General features: G+C 42.9%; 1 protein-coding gene across 1 annotated transcript in view; it reads right to left on the bottom strand.

Annotated features, from left to right (window-relative positions):
• PTCD3 (pentatricopeptide repeat domain 3) overlaps window positions 1-25,221 on the bottom strand; it is a 35,913-nt gene that overhangs the window by 5,598 nt on the left and 5,094 nt on the right. The window contains exons 4-19 of the mRNA XM_080686524.1: window positions 23,387-23,432; window positions 18,608-18,676; window positions 18,064-18,168; window positions 15,299-15,422; window positions 13,893-14,008; window positions 12,295-12,365; window positions 9,918-10,005; window positions 9,184-9,244; window positions 8,837-8,919; window positions 8,042-8,186; window positions 6,112-6,162; window positions 3,432-3,521; window positions 2,699-2,727; window positions 1,515-1,621; window positions 559-637; window positions 370-460 (exon numbers count right to left, since the gene is read on the bottom strand). Coding sequence (XP_080542650.1) covers window positions 370-460; window positions 559-637; window positions 1,515-1,621; window positions 2,699-2,727; window positions 3,432-3,521; window positions 6,112-6,162; window positions 8,042-8,186; window positions 8,837-8,919; window positions 9,184-9,244; window positions 9,918-10,005; window positions 12,295-12,365; window positions 13,893-14,008; window positions 15,299-15,422; window positions 18,064-18,168; window positions 18,608-18,676; window positions 23,387-23,432 — 1,355 coding nt within the window. The remainder of the gene's footprint in view (window positions 1-369; window positions 461-558; window positions 638-1,514; window positions 1,622-2,698; window positions 2,728-3,431; window positions 3,522-6,111; window positions 6,163-8,041; window positions 8,187-8,836; window positions 8,920-9,183; window positions 9,245-9,917; window positions 10,006-12,294; window positions 12,366-13,892; window positions 14,009-15,298; window positions 15,423-18,063; window positions 18,169-18,607; window positions 18,677-23,386; window positions 23,433-25,221) is intronic.

Genomic DNA, 25,221 nt, shown 5'->3' on the forward strand with positions numbered 1-25,221 from the left:
CTGCCTAGCAAGCGAACCAGTGATGAAAAGAAATATGGTAGATAGGGACAGGCCTTGGGGTTTGAAACCTGCATTTACTTTTAGGGTGTGCTACATAATTAGCATGGATTCTAATCTTTGTCATATCACACAAAGGCTACACAAAACCTAGCCTTTTCCTGTCACTAAGGAACTAATTTAGGCCATTTAAAAATATTTTTAGTCATGCAATTTAATATGCAACATAAGCAAGTGATCTTGAAATAAAATAACTAATATATTCAATTTAGTTAAAAATGGAAGTTTCCATCCCTAACAATGTTAACATGTTTGTTAATCAAAATGCAGGACAAGGATGTGAGATAGGTCTGGACACACAGCTGAACTGACCTTTCCAAACCTGAGGAATCATGTCCAGCCTGTTGGCCACATCCAGGGCTTGGAGCAGATCGATCAATGCTTGGGAATGGGGAAAGAAGACCTGGTTAAGAGAAATACAAATACATTTAAAAATATTAATCAGCAAGGATAACAAAAAGACATATACAATGACCCATGAGAAGTAATGAATCATCTTACCGAAGGTATCAGGTCCTTATACCATTTCAAGGTGACATCAATTTGTTCCATGAGACAAAGCAAACTGAAGAACTTGGAACTGCAATGAAGGAAAAAGTATGTTTAGTCTAAAATCCCTAAGAGCAGAACGATTAAATTACAGCATCGTTGTATGAGAATGTGTGACACAGAATTTACAAACAATTGACAAATTACAAAAAACTTCAAGTAACATGGGCCCACGCTTAACCCAGGAGGTGCTAACCGCTGTCCGGCCTTCCCGATGAATACCACTTACCCCCACTGGCCCTCACGACTGCCGCCTCTCCTACTCTTAGAGGCTCATTGGTAGTGGACAGTATCATATTCACTTTAAAGATTCAGTGTGAAGAACGGGTTTGGGCATACAGACGACAATCACCACACACCTAGTAACAAGCCAATTCATTAAGTTCTTGTTCTTATCTGTCTAAGAGAAAATCCATTTAAGAAGCCTCATTGTGCCCTGGCCGGGTGGCTCAGTTGGTTGGAGCGTTGTCCCGTACACCAAAAGGTTGTGGGTTCGATTCCCAGTTGGGGCGCTACAGGAGACAACTGATAGATGTTCCTCTCAGATCAGTGTTTTTCTCCCTCTCTCAAATCAATAAAAACATATCCTCGGATGAGGTTTAAGGGAAAGAAAAGACTGATGAAATCTTAAGGGACCGTCACTGCTGTAAAGTTAAAAATCATGAAATAGGAGGGCATACGGGAAAAAGATATGTTTAATGTTACAAAGGAACTCAGTGCGGCCACCAGCTTTACCACTGTTTAAACTTCCCAGGGCTCCACCCACATGTACTGTTGAGTCAGGGCCGTGCTGCCTGAAATCAGAAATGTACAGGGAGGGCCACCACCAGTCTCCCACTCGCAGATTCACCTAAAGGCTGCATGAAGGTGCTCCATCAATGCCAAAGGATACAGATCAATACACTTACTAATAGAAATTACGCCGATGATCGGGTCCAATGAATTTCCGGTTGTCTCCAGTGTTTAAAAGGCCATGTACTTGGTAAGCAAGTTCTAGATCTTTGAGAAAGGAGCACTGAAAATTTGTAGGTAATAAGCATCACTCTTAGAGATTGCTAGCAGCCAAACACCCGCTCATTACATTAAAAAAAAGTATAGTTACTTGTGGGAACATTTATGCTGATTCAACATATTACTGGTTGACACCAAATGAGATAAAAGTAATTGGGGGGAAGGGGGAACCCTAAACCAACCCCCAAGTTCTATGACATTTAAAGCAAAATGATTTTGACCTAGTAATTATATCTTTAGAAATCAATCCTATAAAAACACTAGGTCCCGTGAGAGAAAGACGGGGTGCTCAGTCAGTACAAGCAAAAACCCCATGAAATGACTCCAAACCCAGCACAGGAAGAGAGTTAAGTAAACTGGTCCTTTCCTCCTATGAAACACTGAACTGCTATGAACAAACACAGCACCATGGAAATGTGCCTGTGTGTACTTTCTGCATACGGAGGAAAAGCCTAGAAGGACACACACTAAACTGTGAAGCAATGCTCCTCAGGGAACAGAATAGGCTATTTATTCTGAAGCTGCCTGAAGTTTTTCCTATATTAGCAGGATAAAATGAGAAAATAATAACAACTACCATCAACGTAAGATGTTACCAACAGGCAAATATGAAATACTCTAAAACCTTATCTGAACAAAGGTATGAAAAAAGACAAAAGACAAGGATACAATAAACAAAGGGTTGAGATATAATGTGATTTAGTACAGATTTTAGAAAAATGAAGAGCCAAAGACATCAACAGGCCTAGCAGGTGTGGCTCAACGGTTGAGCGTTGACCCATGAACCAGGAGGTCATGGTTCAATTCCAGACAAGAGCACATGCCTGGGTTGTGGGCTTGATCCCCAGTAGGGGGCATACAGGAGGCAGCCGGTCAATGATTCTCTCTCATCATTGACGTTTCTATTCCTTTCTCCCCCTCACCCTTCCTTTCTGAAATGAATAAAAACATTTTTTTAAAGTAGAAGAGTCAGTTAGAAAAAGAATCAGGTAGAGGCCTCTCCCACCCACTCCAATCACAGATGAATTTAGGAAATGGGTTAAAAGAAAAAGTTAAATAACCAACAACAAATGGTACTTACAACTTTCATGGCTGACTGAAAAAACATATCTGAAAATCAAAATTCAGAAGAGCCTTGGTTATGCTAGATAAAATATATTTTCAATCATTAATAAAAATCGTGGCAACAATACAGCAATCTTACCTAATAAAAGAGAAACATGCAAATTAACCATCACTCCACTACGCCCACAGCCAATCAGAGTATGCAAATTAACCCAACAAAGATGGAGGTTAATTTGCATATGCAGGTGCAGAGCTGTGTGAAGCCTGCTATGAGGGAAAGGGGGGCGGCGGAGGGAGCTACTGGAGTGGTACTCCAGACAGAAGCGAGGACTTGCCGGCTCTGGGCAGCCCGGGAGCGGGGATGTGCCGGCTCCTGGGTGGCCGGGGAGCGGGGACTTGCCGGCTCCCAGTAGGAGCGGGGGGAGCGGGGACTTGCCAGCTCCCGGGTGGCTGGGGAGCGGGGACTAGCCAGCTCCTGGGCAGCTGGGGAACGGGGACTTGCCGGCTCCCGGGCGGCTGGGAGTGAAGCCAGGGGCCTATTCTTGCACGAGTATTGTGCAATGGGCCGCTAGTGTATAAGATAAACCTGAAGGAATAAAAACGCAAGCGGGGAGGAAGCACACAGCAAAGTGTACATATAATGTGGCTTTCTCTGAATAACCACCCAAAACATGACTGAGCTCAATGAAACCCTATCCCACCAAAAGGCCTCTGGTCACCACAGTCAGAAAGCAAGCTCTTGGACATACCATCATCCGGGTCCTGTGGCGAGAACTTCTTTCCCACGATTTCGTTCATGATGTCATAGATCACCAGGGAGAAGCCTTTCGGAGGGTTTTCTGCACAACAAGAAAGCAAATGAGTTTTTATCACGAGTCCACTTCCTGCACCACCTGCCAAGCGCAGGACACCGAGCACCAGGTTGACCAGGGCTCCTGCTGCTAAAGGAACGAAAGTGCCCACAGAGTGAAACGCTCCTTGAGGTCTGGGACAGTCACAGGTCTGTGTCCATGTGCTCCTGACAGAGACATTTCCCTTCTGTCTGTCTCCACTTCAATGAATAATCACAGCTTAATGTTCATTGAGGTGGAGACAGATGGACATACACACACAAACACACCTTCACCAAGAGAACATACTTAGAAAACAAACATGGCTTTCGTGAGTCATCATTTTGTGTTCCTTTTAGGTATAAACAGGATGACAAGTCCAAGAAAAAGAAAACTGCAGTTAATGGGTGTGGGCAGATCTTTAAAATCACATGACCCGAGTATTAATAAGTCAGAAAATGCACCTATACTACAGGTGCAATATTCCCAAATATGTCACAGTCTATCCACATTTCCTTCCTTACCTTATCCACATGCAAGTGATAACAGTTTTAATGACAGCACAGATGTATTTAAAAAAAAAAAAAAAAGTATTTTATTGATTTTTTACAGAGAGGAAGGGAGAGGGATAGAGAGAAACATCAATGAGAGAGAAACATCGATCTACTGGGGATGTGCCTGCAACCAAGGTACATGCCCTTGACCGGAATCGAATCTGGGACCCTTCAGTCCGCAGGCCGACGTTCTATCCACCGAGCCAAACCGGCTGGGGTACAGATGTTATTTTTTAAATTCCCTCAAGTATGTTTCCATTTACTAGCAAGCTTAAGTACTTTACACATTAGGTGATAATATATTTTCTTATTATTGCTTCATTATTTTAAGCTTTCTCCTTTGGGTAAATTCCTAGAAATCATTACTGCAGGCGGCCAAATGACATACTTAATACAAACTAGGGAAAAAGGAAGATAACCTGACACCCCCCCCTTCACCGAACCCCCATGGTCATGGGTGTTGCTTAGGAAGCATCAGTACCACTGACCTTGGTGAGCAACTGAACCAGGGCAATATGTGATGGTACTGAGGAATAGAGAGGCTCTAGGGTCAGTTCCACTACCATGTCACCAAGGTTGAGTGAAATTTTAGAAGATACAATTATTATGGAAACTGCTTACCTATTTCCAAAGTAAAGTCAGTTACCCGTTCCCTCCCCACTAAAAGATATCAAACTTCTTTTTAGGTGAGGATGCAGATTTTGTTAAATTAGCCCTCCAGCCCTAGCTGGTTTGGCTCAGTGGATAATGCGTCAGTCTGCGGACTGAAGGGTCCTGGGTTCAATTCCAGTCAAGGGCACATGCCCAGCTTGTGGGCTCGATCCCCAGTAGGGGGCACGCAGGAGGCAGCCAATCAAAGATTCTCATCATTGATGTTTCCATCTCTCCCTTCCTCTCTGAAATCTAGAATTAAAATATATTCTAAAAAAATTAGCCCTCTAAAATACAGACAATGAAGCTCTTCTGTTGTTTTTATATATAAAAATCTATTGCAGGAGAGGACCAGAATTATCATTTCTGAACCCAGGTTCTTTCTCAATTGGGGCAAATGAATAAGAAGCAACAGACATAGTGCTTACTATGTGCCCCCAAGCCTGGGACTAGACAATGTGCACAATTCCTTTAGTCATTACACCTAATGGTATTACCAAAGGAAGGTATCCAGGGCCTTCAGACAGAGCTGGTAAATGCTAGAGGTGAAATTTCAGCTCAGGTGTGCCTTGCTCCAAAGTCCATTCAACAGGGCACAGCTCCCAACAGAGATTGGCTGACCTAAAAGTAGGTGGCAAATGGAGCCTCAAGAGTCTCCCACAAAAGACTTCAAAATACGATCAAGGTTACTGTGGGCAGCACTGTCCCACAACTTCCTGCAAAGATGAAAATGGTCTCTATCTGTATCATTGGACAAACTAGTCAGCAGTTACACATGGCTGCTGAGCTCTGATGCTCAGTAACAATGGAATGTTAAACCTGATTTAATTTTAATTAAATAGCCACATGTAATAGTGGCTATTACATTGGAGAGCAAAACGTACTCCCAACTAAAGTACCTTCTGATCCGCCGAGGCCGGTTTGGCTCAGTGGATAGAGCGTCAGCCTGCGGACTGAAGGGTCCCAGGTTCGATTCCGGTCAAGGGCATGTACCTTGGTTGCGGGCACGTCCCCAGTGGGGGGTGTGCAGGAGGCAGCTGATCGATGTTTCTCTCTCATTGATGTTTCTAACTTTCTATCCCTCTCCCTTCCTCTCTGTAAAAAATCAATAAAATATATTTAAAAAAAAAAAAATAAAGTACCTTCTGATCATTTCTAATTGTACGCCAATCCTGTGAGCACATTTAACGACCCCTCCTTTCCCGCTCGTTTTACATTTCATCACAAACAAGGATACTGTCTTTAAGAATTTTTATTCAGACTGTGGATTAATCTGTGAATTCTCTGTTCTTAATTCACATGCATGAAGAAAGCCTACAACAATTAACCACATAAACTTAAGTATGCTGGATCAATTTTCTACATAAATTAATGTAACATAATGTCATACATACCATGTTGATAAAACAGCTGAATAATATAGTGATATGTTGCAAGTGAGGGTTCTCCAATTTCAGGTGCACAGAAAAAAAAAAAAAAGAAATAAGTCAACCACAGCTATCCAAAATATAACTTACTGAGGCATAATGAACTAAAAACACATTGATGCTGGTATTTAAATAAAAGATGATACATTTCTATTCCTTTGAACAAAGACATTTCCCAGCGAATCTGATTAAGGAAAAGGTGGAGAGGTATCATAAAGATTGAATCACTTCTAGGGAGCCCAGACACCTATTACTAAAATGTTATCCCTAATGTGCTTGTGTATTATGAGCCTTCACTTAAAAAGACTAAAGCAGCCCGCTGGTGTGGCTCAGTGGTTGAGCATCAACCTATGAACCAGGAGGTCACAGTTCGATATCTGGTCAGGGCACATGCCCAGGTTGTGGGCTCAATCAATCCCCAGTGGGGGGCACACAGGAGGCAGCTGATCAGGGGCACACAGGAGGCAGCTGATCAATGATTCTCTTGCATCATTGATGTTTCTATCTCTCTTCTCCCTCTTCCTTCCTCTCTGAAATCAATAATAAAAATAAAATAAAAAGTGCCGGAAGCCAATTCCAGCATGTCATAATTACAAGAGTTTCATCAAAAGGTTGATGAAACTTGGGGGCTCAACAAGGGCTGAGTCACATATGTAATTAACTGTTGGAATAGCTAAAAGGCACTTCCCCCAAACCTGAATAGGATGATTGTTTGCTGCCAGACAGCTCAGGGCATCTTAATCTACATTTATTGCTTCCCGTTGTCCAAACACCTGAATAGCTGTAGGCTATTCCCCAATCTGACAATGCTTCTATAGTATATAGCAGCCTTGGGCAAACTACGGCCCGCAGGCTGGATCCGGCTGTTTTATCCGGTTCTCTTGCTCTCCCCTCCGCTCCTTTACTTTGCTTTTGTTCCGGCCCTCCGGTCCAGTTTAAGAACCCATTGTGGCCCTCGAGTCAAAAAGTTTGCCCACCCCTGGTATATAGTATATAGAATCTATACCCTACCCTTTTAAGTGTATTATCTCTACCTTGCCTTAGGACAAATTGTGTTAATAAAAAGCAGGGGTCAAGACAAGGGGAACTAAGAATGAAGAAGTAAGAACTTGAGACTTTAGCTCCTTTAGCTGAAGCTCCTCTGACTCCCAATGCCTTTCAAAATTACCTTTCGTCTTTGGACTCTTACTTAATCTACGCACAGCCTTTCTCCAGATTGCTGAACCCTTTGTAATGCTGGGACAAGAACCCCGGCAAAAAGGAAAAAAACACACTAAAGCATACCAATGTGAACGGATTCCCAAAACAACCTTCAATAAAGTAATTACAGAAAGATATACAACACATCAGCACACAGGGTCAAACACCTACTTATGCTAGAAAATGTCCTGGGATTGCCGAAACCGGTTTGGCTCAGTGGATAGAGCGTCGGCCTGCGGACTGAAGGGTCCCGGGTTCGATTCCGGTCAAGGGCATGTACCTTGGTTGCAGGCACATCCCCAGTGGGAGGTGTGCAGGAGGCAACCGATCGATGTTCCTCTCTCATCGATGTTTCTAGCTCTCTATCCCTCTCCCTTCCTCTCTGTAAAATGTCAATAAAATATATTAAAAAAAAAAAAAAAGATAATGTCCTGGGATTTAAAACTAGCTAACTATAAGTGAACAATTCTCCCCATAAAAAAGTACCTAAAATACTAAAAGAACGTTGTAGTCCGCTATAAGGAACATGGAGACAACAAGGGCACTCCTAACATGTAAATGCTTATTACATGCGCCAGATGGAAAGGGAAATCCCTACATACTGTGTAAATGGAGAAAAGAACAGAGTTTCCTTTTTGCTTGTCTGGACCTGAAACTTCTCATCAGCACTATCTTGGTCACTAGGACGCATCCTTACCTATTCCGATGGCTTTCATTTCACGTAAGGTCTGCAAGGCTGGCGATTTTCCAAATGCATAAAATCTTCGAAGACATTTCAGAATGGTATTAAAAGTCTGTAGATTTGGTTTCACCTTCTGTGCAACCATTTGTTTCAGCAGCTCCTAGTTGAATTAAAAGCAAGTATTTCTTAAGCCTGGGTAGATAACTTGTCCAATAAAGAAGTATTATATACTAAAAAAGAACTTGGCTCTCTGGCTATATCTAAAGCAGGTTACTATATCCCTAATTTAAGAATTACCTATTAGTGAGTGGGAACAGTGTCAGTCCCCCACCCCACCTCCACCTGATCAAGGTGTCCAACTATCTCCAGCCCTCTGCCAGGGAATCTGAGACTCAAGCAAAAAAGGAGACTAAAAATTGGACTGTGCCTTTTTCATTTTTTAAATGAGTTGTATGGTATAAAAGATGTTTCTACCCAATCCAGCAATTTCACTTTTATTAAACTTACCTGATAATAATTTTTCAAATATACGTTATTATTGTAATAAAAAACCTATTATGGGAAATAAATGAATAAAGGAACCTGGTCTTCCTGAATTCTAGCTGTATGCTCTGGACAAAGTAACTTTCTTCTTATTGTCAGACACAGGTAACAGGTAGCAGCGTTGCCAGAAGGCGTGAACAAGGAGCCACCCTCTGAGAGCCCAGCAGCGACTGCCACGAAGATGGTCCTTGAATGCTGTCTCCATCCCACGTATTTCTAGCAAAGGCTATTTCAGGTCTATGTAAAGACACAAGAGCTCCTCCTTACCAATATATTATTCCACTTTTCATCAAATTTCTCATTCATCCCTGCTGTTGCTTCAATCAATGAATTGAAGGTGTATACATCAGCTGTAAAAGAAAAAAAAATTGGGGGGTGAAGATTAACTCCTAAATCACTCAATTTAAGGCAAACTGATCATGCATGGGTGGCTCCTGGTTCATTATGACGTGACCACAAAAGTAGAAAACCACTCTTTCCTGGCTCTCTATTCCTGTTTCAAGCATCAATACCACAGGAAAAGATTAAAAGTGACACAATGATTGGATCAAGACCCAAAGATTTTATAGATTCTTGAGAGAAGGAAAGGAGAGGAGAGTTTGCCAAATACTGACCATGGAGTCTGTTGTTTAATAATTCAGCATACAAGTTTAGTGCTTGCACAGGAGCTCGGTGCTGGAAGAGGGGAAAAAAAAAATTAAGCTTCATCAAATGCATTCACATTCAAGAAATATCTGCATGTCTTCTGGCCTGAGGTTTGGGGACACAGCAGTGAACAACACAGACGAAGCTCTAGTTCTCATAAAACTCATGCTAGTGCAGTGGCTCTTGGGAAGGGGCCCATCTGTCTCCCAGGTCCCATTCCAGCACTGCCTGCAGGTGTTCTGAGCTGTCACTAGGGAGGGCAAGGGGAGGATGTACCCTGGCATGCAGTGGAGGCCAGGCAGCAACAAAACACCCTATGACAATGCACTGGACAGGTCCCACACCTGATAGTCTGGCCCAGTTGTCAATAGTTCTGAGACTGAGGAACCGATTTAGTGGAAATTAAGATAAAAATATAAACAGAGCCACGGCTGGCATGCTCGGTGGTTAGAGCATCAGACGCACATGGCAGGGTCATGGGTTCAATTCCCAGTCAAGGGCACGTACCTGGGTTGTGGGTTTGTTCCCAGCCACTAATCCGGGAGCGTGTGGGAGGCAGCCAATCAATGTGTCTCTCTCACATCAATGTTTCTATCTCTCTTCCCCTCCCTCCCTCCTTTCTACTCTCTCTGAAAAGCAATAGAAAAAATAGCCTCAGTTGATGATTAACAAAAAATAAACAAACCAATAAAACAAATGTTACCTTCACCATTCCTCGAATCATTGTGCAGTAGGAATGTGCATTTTTCTCTGGCATTAAGGCAAAGATTCTCTCAGCATTGTTTTTTGCTCTAGGTACAAGAGAGTAAGTGTGAACCAAGGGAGAAAGGAGTAGCAAACATCTCCCACAATCTATCGAGAATTTACAATGTCCAGACACTGTGCAAGCACTTTATGCATATAATTTCAAATAATTCTTGCCACCCAGAGAGAGCAAAGTGGTTACCATCATTTTGAAAATGAGAAAACCTGAGGCTCAAAGACCTTAAGTTGTCCAAGGTTTTGCAGTTAAATGGCAGAACCAGGACTGAAAAGGAATGTTTACAAATAAGTAATATGTAGTCATGTGCTGGATAATGACATTTTGGTTAGCAACAGACCGCATATATGACAGTAGTCTTAAAAGATTATAATGGAGCGGAAAACATCCTATTACCTAGAGACATCATGGCATGTGCATTACTCCTGTGTTTGTGGTGGTACTGGAGTGAACAAGCTACCACGATGCCAGTGAGGTTAGCACATGCAATCACAGGAGGGGCGGCACCATTGAGGCTCGTGTGAGAAAGTGCACCCTATCGTCACACAAGGATGAAATCATCTAATGAGAGAATGATGAAATCATTCTCAGTGTTTCCCCACTGTTAAGTGGCATGTGACTGTATACTTGAGGTAAAAGGCAACCTGTACAGGTGTCCACAGTGAAGTTTCCCCATCCTCCTTCATCAGGTACAAGTTCTCCAAGGCAACCACAAATAAGCAGTTTTTCCTGAATCCTTTCAGTCATTTTATTGTATATGTCATATTCTACCTAGGTCAGTGGTTCTCAACCTTTCTAATGCCGCGGCCCTTTAATACAGTTCCTCATGTTGTGGTGACCCCCAACCATAAAATTATTTTCGTTGCTACTTCATAACTGTAATTTTGCTACTGTTAATGAATCGTAATGTAAAGATCTGTGTTTTCCGATGGTCTTAGGCGACCCACAGGTTGAGAACCGCTGCTGTAGAGCCTAAGACTATCGGAAAACACAGATCTTTACATTACGATTCATTAACAGTAGCAAAATTAGTTATGAAGTAGCATTTATGGAAAATAATTTTATGGTTGGGGGTCACCACAACATGAGGAACTGTATTAAAGGGCCGCGGCATTAGAAAGGTTGAGAACCACTGACCTAGTGTATCTACTCTTTCTTAAAAATAAGGTACCATGTTATACAAACTAAGTGGTACCTCAATTCTCCCTCTTACCAATATGTCTTAGAAATCACAAAGAACCAGAAGTTGAGCCAGGATGTCATTCCAAACCTTTTACTATGTAAAATTATTAAAATCTAATGAAGAAATTTAATCAGCAATTCTAGTTATCACTTCAAAGGAGATTTTAGACATTAATATCTTTCCTTCTCTACACAGTCACATAAAATACCGTTCTTTTATTTAGACACTTTTTTTTATAAAGAATTTTAAATTGATTTTTAAAGAGAGGGGAAGGGAGGAGAAGAGAGAAGCATCGATATGAGAGCAGAACCTTGATCGGCTGCCTCCTGCAAGCCCCCTACTGGGGTTCGAGCCTGCAATCTTGGTATGTGCCCTGCCCAGGAATCGAACCGGCAACCCTTTGATGCACAAGACAAGGCTCCAATCAACTGAGCCACACCGGCCATGGCTATTTAGACACGTCTATTTAGTTAATTTAAACTCTCAAATGTTAGTTAAATGGTATTCATCTTTTGTGTGGAAGTGATAAACTACATTTTGGTATATGTGTATTCTTATGTACACAAAAATACTAAATCTTTCAGAACTGAGGTCTCCGTTGTAAGGTACAACTAACAACTGATGAACTACCAAAGGAACCATACTCGGAGAAAGTTATGTGAATTAAGTGGGGGGGGGGTGGGGGGGTGGGAACCAAGTGTGAACGTGGTGCTGTTGGTTTGAGGTAAAGATCTTATGAAAATAGATTCACGCACACATGAATACCACTTGGGACATTTATATTGCCCACTAAAAGGAAATTATATTCTAGAACATTAAAGGATCATACCTTCTTCAGGGGGTGATGGGAACATGCCTCAAAGAAAACTGTAATATGAAATTCTAGCCCTAACCGGTTTGGCTCAGTGGATAGAGCGTCGGCCTGCGGACTGAAGGGTCCCAGGTTTGATTCCAGTCAAGGGCATGTACCTTGGTTGTGGGCACATCCCCAGTACGGAGTGTGCAGGAGGCAGCTGGTTAATGTTTCTCTCTCATCGATGTTTCTAACTCTCTATCCCTATCCCCTCCTCTCTGTAAAAAATCAATAAAATATATTTTAAAAAAATAAAAAAGAAATTCTAATGATGTGCAACATACCTCCAAACAACTCCAAACTGCTGGCCAGCCCTTTTCTTAGATTTCTCGGTATTTTCCTCTGTGGCCTCTTCCTGAAATGAGCCATCATCAACAAAAATAAAACAAAAGATGGTAACAAAAAGCATTCTCCTCATTAGACTACCCAAAATCAGGAAGGCAAAGAAAACTTCAGAAAATAAAGGAAGTACTGACCCAGCAGAAGGTGAGGAGGAAACCCATTAAATGTTTATTAAGAAATGTGCATTTATTAAGCATAAATCAGCTCATTTACAGATGAAAAGTAAAGATGGCCTTTAACGCAGGGACAGCCTGGAGAAACCATGAACCCAGTGCGCTGTGTGGGGCCCTGACTCAGACACTGGATCCTAAAACAACATGCCTGACTCCTCAGAGGCCAGGTCTGGCTTGATCTATACAGAAATGCTGTTCATTATTCGAGTGAAAACAAGAGAACACGACATAACTGGGCATGGAACACAGAATGTCTAATACTAACCCACACAGCTAAAGTGTTTTTATAAGACTACATTTTGTCCTTTGTTATAAACGAAGCTCTGGGGGAGGCTGATGTGGAGCAAGGCAGGCTGGTCAGAACTGCACAGTCAGTAGAGGCTCTGCAGCTGGGACTGGAGAGGCAGAGAGCTGGCAGGTCAAGGAATCTAAAGATACTCTTGGCAAACAAGGTATGACTGCAACCCCTGCCTTTACACTTTAAAAGGCTTATCTATAGTAATATCTATAATAAAAGTGTAATATGCAACTCGACTCAACAGCCAAACAGTGGAACCATCATCTGGACAACCACGCTATGACACCCACTGGCGCCAGGGGCGCCAGGGCAGCCAAGGTGGATGTGATGCGATTGTTCAGCGGGTGGGGGGTGCCCCGCCATCACCCCATGATCGCCCTGCAGAGGGAGGCCCAGGCCATCGACCGGCAGGCTGTGGTGGGTGGGACCTCCCTCTGTGGGGGCGATCCATTGCAGGGCTCCCAGACTGTGAGAGGGTGCAGGCTGGGCTAAGGGATCCCCCCCCAGAGTGCAAAAATTTCATGCACCAGGCCTCTAGTTCTGTACATAAAAATTCCACATTTAATGGATAAAAATTGGAAAAGACAAAACAAAAACACCCATGAGTCCCATCATCCCAAAACACTTAATTTGATTTTTTCCTTGTGTATATGAAAACTTTTTAATAAAAATGGAATATGTATTGAGCCTACTTGCCCACTTATGCTCCGTACCCCCAGCAGAGCGTGCCCACTCCTGTAGGAAATTTTGAGGGGGCTGTGACCAGGGGGTCTTTCCCTGTCTGCCAGACATTACACGGTCACTGTAAGTGACAATATAGAGGTTTACAAACATTTTTGGTCAAAGCTTTGCCTGCATGTGGTAGGCAAGGTCAAAATAGTTTGAAAGGAAGTATTAAAATAATTGTTTAAATCTCTCCCTTCCTCCACATCAATTTTTATTAAAGCTACTGTACCTCACCACAGGTAAGAACAAATCTCTACTACCCTAACACATAACACAAGAACCACCTTACATTGAGGAGTTACTACCAAAATAAACTTAGAAAATTATTGCCAAAAGCCATTACCAACTCTTCTGATTTTTCCCTTTGTTGAAAATTATAGTAAGCTGAAGGCTCTTGGTCACCATAGTAACATAGTAAATCCAACAGACTATTAGTTGTTTCCAAAGATACAGTAGTTCCTGTGGGCAGAAGAGAAAAAGGGAAAGAAACCTTGAAACATCAAAGAACTAAAGCCCATTAGATTAAAAATTTTCACTTTTTCTACGAGCCATATTTTAGTATTATTCTCCATGTTCACAATAGATACACTTCCCATCAACTTGAACACCTAGGATGATACAGACAAGGACACAATTCCTACTAATCATATGGTTTGACTAAAAGATTAAGATATAAGATGAAATTTGACCCTGTACTCACTTGTTTTATGTACTCACTAGAGGCCTGGTGCACGAAATTCGTGCACGGGGGAGTGTGTCCCTCAGCTCAGCCTGCACTCTCTCCAATCTGGGACCCCTCAAGGGATGTCCAACTGCCCGTTTAGGCATGATCCCGGTAGGACATCCCTCTCACAATCCAGGACTGCTGGCTCCCAACTGCTCACCTGCCTGCCTTCCAGATTGCCCCTAACCACTTCTGCCTGCCACCCTGATCACCCCCTAACCACTACCATGCCAGCCTGATTGCCCCTAACTGCCCTCCCCTGCCAGCCTGGTCACCCCTAACTGCCCTGCCCTGAAGGCCTAGTCACTCCTAACTCCCCTCCCCTAAAGGCCTAGTCACCCCTAACTCCCCTCCCCTGAAGGCCTGGTCACCCCCAACTGCCCTCCCCTGCAGGCCTGGTCCCCCCAAACTGCTCTCCCCTGCAGGCCTGGGTCCTCTGCAACTTCCCTCCTCTGCTGGCCTGGTCACCCCTAACTGCCCTCCTCTGCAGGCTTGATCGCCCCCAACTGCCCTCCCTTGCAGGCCTGGTCCCTCCTAACTGCCCTCCCCTGCTGGCCATCTTGTGTCCACATGGGGGCAGCCATCTTGTGTGTTGGAGTGATGGTCAATTTGCATACTACTTTTTTTTATTAGATAGGATATCCCCAGAGAAACTATCTCATGGGTTTTAACTACCATTTCCCAACTGAACACTCTAAATTGTTGCCACTTGGTTCGGAACCATTCCATTTGGATCCAGGCCCTCACTGAAATATTTGCCCAGAAATACTAGCATCAATTCTCTACCTATGATACAGCACAAGTGCACAAAAACTAACAAAGCTGCAACTCTCTCTCACCTATAATTTTAAAGTGAAGCTAAAGCTGAACTTGAAATATTATTTACTAAATTACTAAAAATATAAACAGTGCCATCAAGCAGCAATGCCATCAAGTAGCACAATAACCCCTGTAACTTTTACTCACAACTATTGGGATTGTATAACTGTTGCTAGGGGGGGGGGGCTTTCAATGAACCTAGTCACCTGCTTGCAAGAGCTGATCAAACATGTCCACCGAAGCTTTGACTTTTTTGAGCTTGATTCGCTCCTTTAGGGCAGCTTCACTTATATCTTCAAGCTGAGGTTCAAAGCACTCGGGCATCAAACACTAGGAAAACAAGATACTAAAATTACTACAAACAGGTGCAGGTGAAAGGACAATAAAGTAGGACATTTTTATCACCGACACACCGAAATAAAATGTCACTGTTCCAACTCACATTTCATGCACCAAGTATTATTTATATCATTTTAACATGAATGTCTTTGCAGGGAATATAACTTTAAAAAATTATTTAAAAATCCTCTTCAGTCCAGAAAACAAGACTATTTAGCTGTCTACTAGCTTGAGAAGAAATATTTAAAAAGCACCCAAACATAAATATCTAATTCATATCCAAAGAATTCTACTTGAACTAAATTTCCCAACAAGCTGAACTTATTATATCTCCCTGCTAAACCACCCTATCTCCTTTCCTCCCAAACCTTTTAAAAAATATAGTTGTTTTTATTGATTTCAGAAAGGAATTGAGAGGAAGAGATAGAAACATCAATGATGAGAGAGAATCATTGATTGGCTGCCCCCTGCACGCCCCCTACTGGGGATGGAGCCTGCAACCCAGGCATGTGCCCTGACTGGGAATCAAACCCAGATCTCTCCATGGGATGACGCTCAATCCACTGAGCCACCGCAGCCAGGCCCTTCCTCCCAGTCTTGGTTAAGTGTCCAAGTACAGAAACCTTTCACCCTTTATGCTTTCTTTTACTTTAAATTTTTAATATCACCAGGGCATGCTGATTTTACCTCACTCAGTAACTTATTCAAATACTTATTGAATGGCAACCACTTTACGCCAGATATTGGGGATATAGAAATGGAAGTCATTCTCTACCCTCAAGGTACTCACAAACTAATGGAGAAAGCAAATCCTACATAATAAAAGCCTAATACGCTAAGTGTTGTCATCCATTCAACCAATCAAAGCATAATATGCTATTGATATGCTAAGGCCGCTCAACAGCTCGCTATGACGTGCACTGACCACCAGGGGGGCAGACAGTTGACTGGTTGACCAGTGGCTATGACATGCACTGACCACCAGGGGGCAGATGCTCCGACCGGTAGGTTAGCTTGCTGCTGGGGTCCAGCCTATCGGGACTGAGTGAAACGGGCCAGACATGCCCTGGAGCCCTCCTGCGGTCCCTCCCTGGCTGGCCAACCTCCCGCGTCCCTCCTCGGCCCCGGTCCCTCCCCGGCCCCGATCGTGCACCGGTGGGGTTCCTCGGTATGGCCTACGCCCTCTCGCAATCCGGGACCCCTTGGGGGATGTTGGAGAGCCGGTTTTGGCCTGATGGTGGAACGACCAGTAGCTATGACGTGCACTGACCACCAGGGGAAGATGCTCAATGTAGGAGCTGCCCCCTGGTGGTCAGTGCACTCCCACAGGGGGAGCGCTGCTCAGCCAGAACCCAGGCTCATGGCTGGTGAGCGCAGCGGCAGTGGTGGGAACCTCTCCCACCTCTGTGGCAGTCAAACATCCCCTGAGGGCTCCCAGACTGCAAGGGCACAGGCCGGGTGAGGGACACGACCCCCCACCCCAAGTGCACAAATTTCATGCACTGGGCCTCTAGTAAGGAAATAATTATGATGCAGAGTAAATGGTAATGACATAAGAGATCTCATGGCTGTGAGAGTGCTGCCTGCCACAGAGGCAAGGGACCATGTAAGGCTTTAAGCAAAAATGATCGAAGCACAGACGGGTAACTGTTAGTCAAAAATATAAAGAGGAAAGGGTGGGCCAACAAATGATCAGTCCATGGCTGCCAGCATCTTAGTCCAGGATTTCAGTCTTTTCCTATACAACCGTATCGGCTTCCTAATCTGTCTCTAAGAGTGAGGCTTGAGAAGCAGGAGGGCTCTGTTTGGGAATGTGTACTTTGAGAAGCAGGGGGACGTGAGAGGAGTACTTCTGGACATGATGTGTCCAAGGTTATAGTTCTACTAAAAAACGCAGGAGGGCAGAGGCACATGTTTTGCTCACCACTGTACTGATACCACTAAGCACAATGTTTAACATACAGCAGACAGGTACTGCAAAAATACTCACTCTTAGTGACTATAGTACATAGAGGTAGTTGGAAATAAAATCTGGAGTTCAACACAGAAGGGATCTAGGCCAGATATACAAGAATGCAAAATAAAATACAAGGCTTGAAGCAAGAAGAGTGCAGACAAAGACAGAATATGACTGAGCATGGAAATCGAAGAAAGACAGCAATGCTTATGGAGTGGATAGAAAAGCGACCGAAGGAAACCGAAAACGAAAAATCATATAGGTAAAGATCAGAAGCCAAATTGGGAAAATAAAGAGCAAATACATATAGAAGGAGGTTAAAAGAAAAGTTAGTATTGCCTGGCTGGTGTGGCTCAGTGGTTGAGCACTGACCTATGAACCAAGAGAGCACCTGCCCAGGTTATAGGCTATTCCCAGTAGGAGGTGTGCAGGAGGCAGCCAATCAATGATTCTTTCTCATCATTGAAGTTTCTCTCTCTCTTTCCCTTCCTCTCTGAAATCAATAAAAAAACTATAAAAAGTTAGTATTGTGGGCACAAATAACTACACATTAAAAGACTTTCCCCCTCCATATACTGAGGGCATTCAAATAGTTCCTCAAATGTTAGCCATAAGAGCTTGGTTAAATTTACATTTATATAGTATTATCTGAAAATCGCAATTACCTCTCCTTACCGGTATGTGAGGTTCAGCTATGTCTTTCTGAAAATATTTGGGATGTGAATTAATAATAAACTTTGCTGCATTCTCCCCAGACTTCTTTGCCAATAAAAATGAACGCTATATAAAGAAAAAAACAACAACTCAGATATAAATTGGTATTTACATGTAATTTAGATTCAAGAGATCCAAGTCACATTCTTAGTAAGACTTATTATTCTCCCCCTTAAAAAGGAATGCATCAATACACAGAATCCCAATTAGAAGTTAAATTACATAATACACATCCACCTCTGCTGAGTGTGACATGATTTCAGGTCATGTCTTATATACATACTGAGGCACATAAAAACAATGCATTCAACTGAGTGGACTGCTCCAGAGTGAAACGGCCTAAATACCCCTGCCCCAACCGGCTAGTCTCTAAAACTTTTTTAATGAAGTAGTAAAGGATTCAAAAAGTTTACCAATTTAGATTTTTACAACTAAGTTAAATTACTTGTACTCAAACCAGCAAGAAAAAACATACTAGAAAAATCACACGAAAGTAAGTACTCACTGATTCCACAGAGGAGGTTGGTATGAGGTAAGGATCATCTTGAAATGTGTAAGGGGCAGCTGTGGTATCCTGTGGAGAAGACACAGAAGTCTCTTTAGCTAGATTTTTTATGAAGAGGATCTGACCTTGTGAGTTTCACAGATGCCCCAAAAGTCTATAAAATAAATTTCAATTATACATGTAAAACAATGTAGTAATACGTATGTAGATTTGTATTTGTACGTGTGTGTGTGTGTGTGTATATATATGTAGAGAGAGAGAGGAGAGAGAGAGAGAGAGAGAAAGAGAGAGAGAGAAACGGACTAATGGTTTCTCAGCTCTATAAGACATGGTTCTAGTTACACACAATTAAAGCAAATAATTCTTCAAACCCCCACAACTGCTTCTTAAGATCCGAGTCTGCTATCAAAAGGGAGTATTGTTATTTTAAACTCTATGTAAAGATCCTCTAAACCAGTGGTCGGCAAACTGCGGCTCGCGAGCTGCGGTTTGCCGCTCTGTTGACTAATGAGTTTGCGGCCACTGACCTAGATTCTCGATTTCAATAATTACAGGCTGCTGTTGTTCCTTGTGATTAAGCCCCTAACCCAGTGGTCGGCAAACTCATTAGTCAAGAGAGCGGCAAACTGTCGCGGTTTGCCGACCACTGCTCTAAACTAACTCGTCGGGGCACCCGTTTCCCACACGAGCGTTTCCTTCAAAGCAAGGTCACTACCCAAAGTCTCGCCTCCAAATGGAGGGTCCTACTAGGTCCTCTCGGCAAGTGGAACGAGCAGCAGCTCTCCATGTCCTCCTGTCCAGGATTCTATACTTCCTTCAACTCCAGCACACCAGGGGCTCACTCAGAACAGCTCCCCGATTACTTCCTCTCCCCCAGAGCATCCTTCCCCAGGCCTTATGGAACCTTTGTTCCAGAGAAAAATATTCACCCTAGGTCCTGAATCTTCTGCTTGCCCCCTTGATGCCTTGTCTTCCTGACATGACTTCTCTGAGGGCTGGGGTGGACCAGCTGGTGAGCTTCCCTGTAGCTCTCAAAGGAAGGCTGTTCATACCAAGGGCCTGGAGGCTTCCTGATGCCACCTTCAAACCCATATTCCTTCCCACTCCTCATCTGAGGCCCATTTCCTCTGGCTATGCCACTCTACCACAATGAGGCAGGCATGGAGGGGCGAACCAGAGGGAGCAGTTCCAGGTTTGCTGCCTGGGCTACCCGGAGAGCACGCACACTGCTGCCTGGCATTGGTTCTGATCCTCATCAGCACCCATATTAAAATACCTGTTCAGGGTCTCTGGTTTTGCTGACATGCCCAATGTCTTTTTAACTTATTAGACTTATTCTATTTGTCTCCCAATTTTCTTCCCCTAATGATTTCCAAGTTCTTTATGGTTTCTGAGAAACAATTCTAGTCTGGCCCTGTAGCTCAGACTCCTCAAACCAGATTTATCCCCAAATGAACTTCCCTGATAGTTCCCACCCTCACTGAGTGGTATATGGTACTGACCACTGCAGTCCAATCCTAAGATCTTCTCCCATTCCTTCCATTCAACTAACTTGTCACCAGGCCCAACCAACTTCAGCTCCTAAATATCCACCTGCTCCCCAGTCCCTTATCCCAACTACCACTGCCTTAGTTCCGGGACTTTCCTGTTCATTCATTCTATTGTTATTGGGCACCTCCTATGTGCCAGGCATTATTCTACCAGGGGAATGATAAAACTCTCACTCCCTTATAAAGCTTACAATTGTGTGTGTGTGTGTGTGTGTGTGTGTGTGTGGCGGGGGGGGGGGGGATCCTCCAGAAAGTAAACAAAACAATAAAATATATAGTATAAAGGAGATAACTGTTATGCAGAAAAATGAAATAGAGAAAGGGATAAGGAAGTATCAGGAAATGATATATGTTATTTTAAATGGGGTGGTCAGGGGAGGCCTCACTGAAAAGGTGATATTTAAGCAAAAACTTCAAGAGATTAGGGAGCAGAGGAAGAGCAGATATTAAAGCTCTGACCAGATGCACGCCCACTGAGAAACCGAGAAGTAGCCAGGAGGCCAGCATGTTTATAGTGAGTGAGGAAGACAGGATGGGCAGGCAGAGGTAACATGTGTGAGGATCACACAGGGCCTTAGGAGCCCACGATGGACTTCAGCTTTTATCTCGGCTCTGGGTTCTTTGCAGAGTGCCGTGATCTACCATTTCAGCAGGGTCCCCCTGGCTGCTTAATCGAGGACAGGCTGTAGAGTGTGGAGGAAGTGAAGGGGAGGGACAGAGACTGTATTAACTAATTCAGGTTATTAAGAGATGATGGTGGCTTAGCTGACCAAGGTGATCACGGTGGTGGCAAGTGCTGAGAATATGGGACTGCTATTCTTAGAAAGGCCTGCTTGCAGCTGGTCCTCGGCTGGCAGCTGGAAACCTGGATTTCAGAATGGTTCCCACCATTCCCAGTACTGGTAAGACTGGGTCACTGTGCCCGAACTGTTTGTACAATGTAGTTTATGCTGAACTTCTGCTTCCCTCTGGGAGTCTGGAATTTGGTATGTGCCAGGCAGAGGTGCCTAAATGACCTGCCTCCCAAAAACTCTGGGCACTGAGTCCCTAATGAGCTTTCCTGGCAGACACTGCACATGGGTCATCACTACTCTGCTGGAGGAATCAGGCAAATCCTGATTCCAGGAAAAGACCCTGGAAGCTCACACCTGGTTTCCTCTGGGCTTCACCCAAGTGCCCTCCCCTTTGCTGATTTTGCTTTGTATCCTTTCACTGTAGTAAAACATGGCAGGAGTGGCCTCGGAAACTCCACTCACATACATTTTGAAGAAAGGATTTACTAAGGTGGGGCCCGAGAGACAGAGGTCAAAGATGTCTCCTAGGACTTTGGTTTGAGCAACTATGAGGATGAAGCTGCCATTAACAAGATAGCAAAGTAACGTGTGAGTTGGTTTGGAGGGAAGGGGGTTTGGCTTTGAGATGTTAATTTTAAGATCTTTATCATGCATTCAAAGGTCTCCCATCTCTACATTGCTATCTTTTCTAAAATTTGTCTATCTCACCACTGCTTAAACTCCTCAATGCGCTTGGATAAAAATCAGAAGTCACTAGAATAGCATTCTTGATTTTGTCTCTTCTCTCATTTCTCTACCTCACACATCCTTGATTCCCACCATACAAACTCATTGTATGCCTTTGGGCCTCTGCTCATGGTGCTGCCTCTATCAGAAATACCCTTTCCCAGGACTGTATCCTAATTTCTCACCTTCCAAGCACCAATCCAACCATCAGGTCTTCTGGAAATCCTTCCCAATCTTGGTCATGGACACTCTGCTAGTGCTCCTACAGCTTCCCTCTCTGGGAACCAGGCAAGAACTGTGTCTTAAGTCTACAACCACCAGCACAGTGCCTGATGAGCATCGTAAGGGGTTACTGAAAGAATAATGACTATCCCTTGGATTTTAAGGATCCCAAGTTAGACAATTGTACACTCAATTCTACAACTTCGGGGCCATTCTCACTGAAAAGCCAAGAGCACTCTCAGAGGCCCATTTCTGTAGCTTATATTTCGGGTACCTATTCATGGGTGAGTGAGTGGTTGAGTATCTCAATGTCCTGCTACTGCAGAGATGCAGTCTTTAAAATCCTTCCTCAGAACTGGCAGGGAATATCAGTGCACATCTGGCCCTACACCCCGTGAGGTTTAACATCAGCAACCGAAGAGCAATTCTGGAAATCTGTGATAATGGCCTTAAGGAGGGTCAGTAGTCACACAGATGTAGTGACAAAAGGAGGGACTTAATTACTTTAGACATTTCCCATAGTTGGAATGAAAAGTATAGTTTCCAGCTAATGAAAATTACATTCAATCAAGTTCCATTTGTGAGGCCTTTACCAAGGTTCCAGTTTCTCTACCAGACTGCAAGCTCTATTCTTGAATTGTCAACAGAGCAATTATTGAAAAACCACTAAGATAGTTGTAGTAAGACTAAAATAGCTAGCATTTATTGAGCATTTCCTTTGTGTTAGGCACTGCCCTAAGCTCTTTCACATATACTAATTTATTTCCCACCAAAACCTTGAGGTTTGGTGCTATAATTGATCCTCATTTTATAGAAAAGGGAACAGAAGCATCAAGAGATAAAGCAACTTTATGATAAAGATCACAAGCTAGTTGCTCTGGCTTCAGGACCCACATTGGTGATCACTTTTGTTTCCAGCAGGCAGGTACTGTTGTTCAGCTGGTACAGTTCACTTGCATTATAGCATCACACCCAAACCATCCCCCAGGTCAGCCTTGGGCAAACTACGGCCCGCGGGCCGGATCCGGCTGTTCTATCCAGTTCTCTTGCTCTCCCCTCCGCTCCTTTACTTTGAATTTGTATTAGTTCACACAAACACTCCATCCATGCTTTTGTTCTGGCCCTCCGGTCCAGTTTAAGAACCCATTGTGGCCCTGGAGTCAAAAAGTTTGCCCACCCCTGCCCAGGTACATGCATTTCAACAAGCTCTTCAGAGAATCAGGTTTAACGATCAGTGGTACAGCATAAAAACACTAAGTTTGGAAACAAAAGACATGAAACTATGTCAAGGCTTTAACATCCCAACCAGCCCTGAGTCAGAAAATTTAAAAGCTTTATATTCCTTTTTGTTACATGAAGAGACTAGATTAGATAATTTCTAAGAAACTTTCTAGATCCATAAAAGTTCAATCGTGAATAACAAGAGGTGTGAACATTAAATGTGATATTAGCAGAGTTAGACACAGAAACCTAAAAGTCCTACTTACCCTGTTTACTGTGGATGCAAGAGCCTGCAGAACGGCCACTTTATCCCTAAGAATGAGAACCACAAGTTAACCCTCACCATGGTTTTCACACTCACAAAATGAACAAGTGATTCTACTCTCAGAATGAGCTGGTCAATAACCAAGTTCAGGTCTCACTAAAGTCAGTTCTTACATCTCAAGATCACTAGAATAACGAGAGAAAGCTGTCTAGTTCTTTTGCCTAAAGGTGGTTAGTACTATGCTTTGCCTACCTTTTGTACCTACCTACCCTAAAACCATCACCCAGGGTTAGGGATTTCCACCCTCATCTCATAAAAGTGTATCCTGATCTATTCTGTTTCTTATCTGCACCCCTCGGATGCATATTCACTGTAGCATTTTGGACTGCTCTTGCCTTCATTATCTGAATTGGTGACTCTTAATTCAGCTATATATAAGAATAAATCACATGCTGTACTTGAGACCTACTGAATCAGAACCTCCAATTTCCATGGAGAACTGTCACATGCATTACTACTGAATTCCCAGATGATTCGGATCCACCCTTCTAATTTAGAATGAATGTCTCAACTATATAACCTTTATAAGAATGTCAGGCCACTACCCACTGTACCTTTGGGTACAGACCTTTACTCAACTACTGGAAAAGAAGATTTCATCAGAATAACTGACAAGATAATTTGGTTTGAAACATTTTACGACTTTTGTTAGATTTTATGTGTTGCATTTCCAAAGAGGAAAGAGTAAAATTTAATAAACCAAAAATATTTTTTTAAAAAAAACTTAATAGAAGTCATCTGAAAATGAAAGTACATGAAGTTTTATATTGCATCAAGGCGGAGTAATTCCCTGATGTAGATATATAATACCCATTGGGTTTTTTTTTTATAGATTTTTAAAAGTCACATTTATGTAATTTCAGCAAAAGACAAAGATATTCTTTCACCTTTGAGCATTCCCTAACAAAATTTGCACATTTCAGTCTTATAATAGAGCAGTCTTCATAACATACTAAATAAATAACATACTTCATGACATTCAGACTACTCACTAGTTCTCTCTCTTTTTTAAATATTTTATTGATTTCAGAGAAGAGGGAGACAGAAACATCAATAATGAGAGAAGCATTGATTGGCTGCATCCAATGATATGAAACCTGGCCATTGAGCCTGAAATCCAGGCATGTGCCCTGACTGGAAATCGAACTGTGACCTCCTGGTTCATAGGTCAACTCTCAACCACTGAGCAACACCTGCTGGGCTAGTTCTTTTTTTTTAAAGGGTTATTTTAAACAATCTCAATGAATACATTATCCTTAAGAAATAAGTTAGAACATTACAGGTTATGCTAAAGTGCATGGCATCATCTTGTAACCCTTTCCTACTCCACTCTGAGTTTGTTGTTAGTATTTCTAGAACGCTTTACAGTATTTTTACATATATATATCACCATAAAAAACATATACTGTCATTTTGTATATATGCGTTCTAAGTTTGACTGTATTATACATGTTACTACATAAAAATCTAATTTATTTAAATGTTACATTGTAGCCCAGCCTACGTGGCTCAGTGGTTCAGCATGGACCTATGAATCAGGAGGCCACAGGTTCAATTCCCTGTCAGGGCACAAGCCCAGGTTGCAGGCCCGACCCTAGTAGGGGGCGTGTGGGAGGCAGCCAATCAATGACGCTTTCTTATCACTGATGTTTCTATCTCTCTCTCCCTTTCTCTTTCCCCAAAATCAATAAAAACATTTTAAATGTTACATTGTACAATAACTACTTTTATTATCTACCTAGTTATTGATGGGCACTTGGGGCTGGCTCAACTTGG

The sequence above is a fragment of the Plecotus auritus genome (genome assembly GCF_963455305.1).
Source record: "Plecotus auritus genome assembly, chromosome: 8".
Classification (NCBI taxonomy): Eukaryota; Metazoa; Chordata; class Mammalia; order Chiroptera; family Vespertilionidae; genus Plecotus; species Plecotus auritus.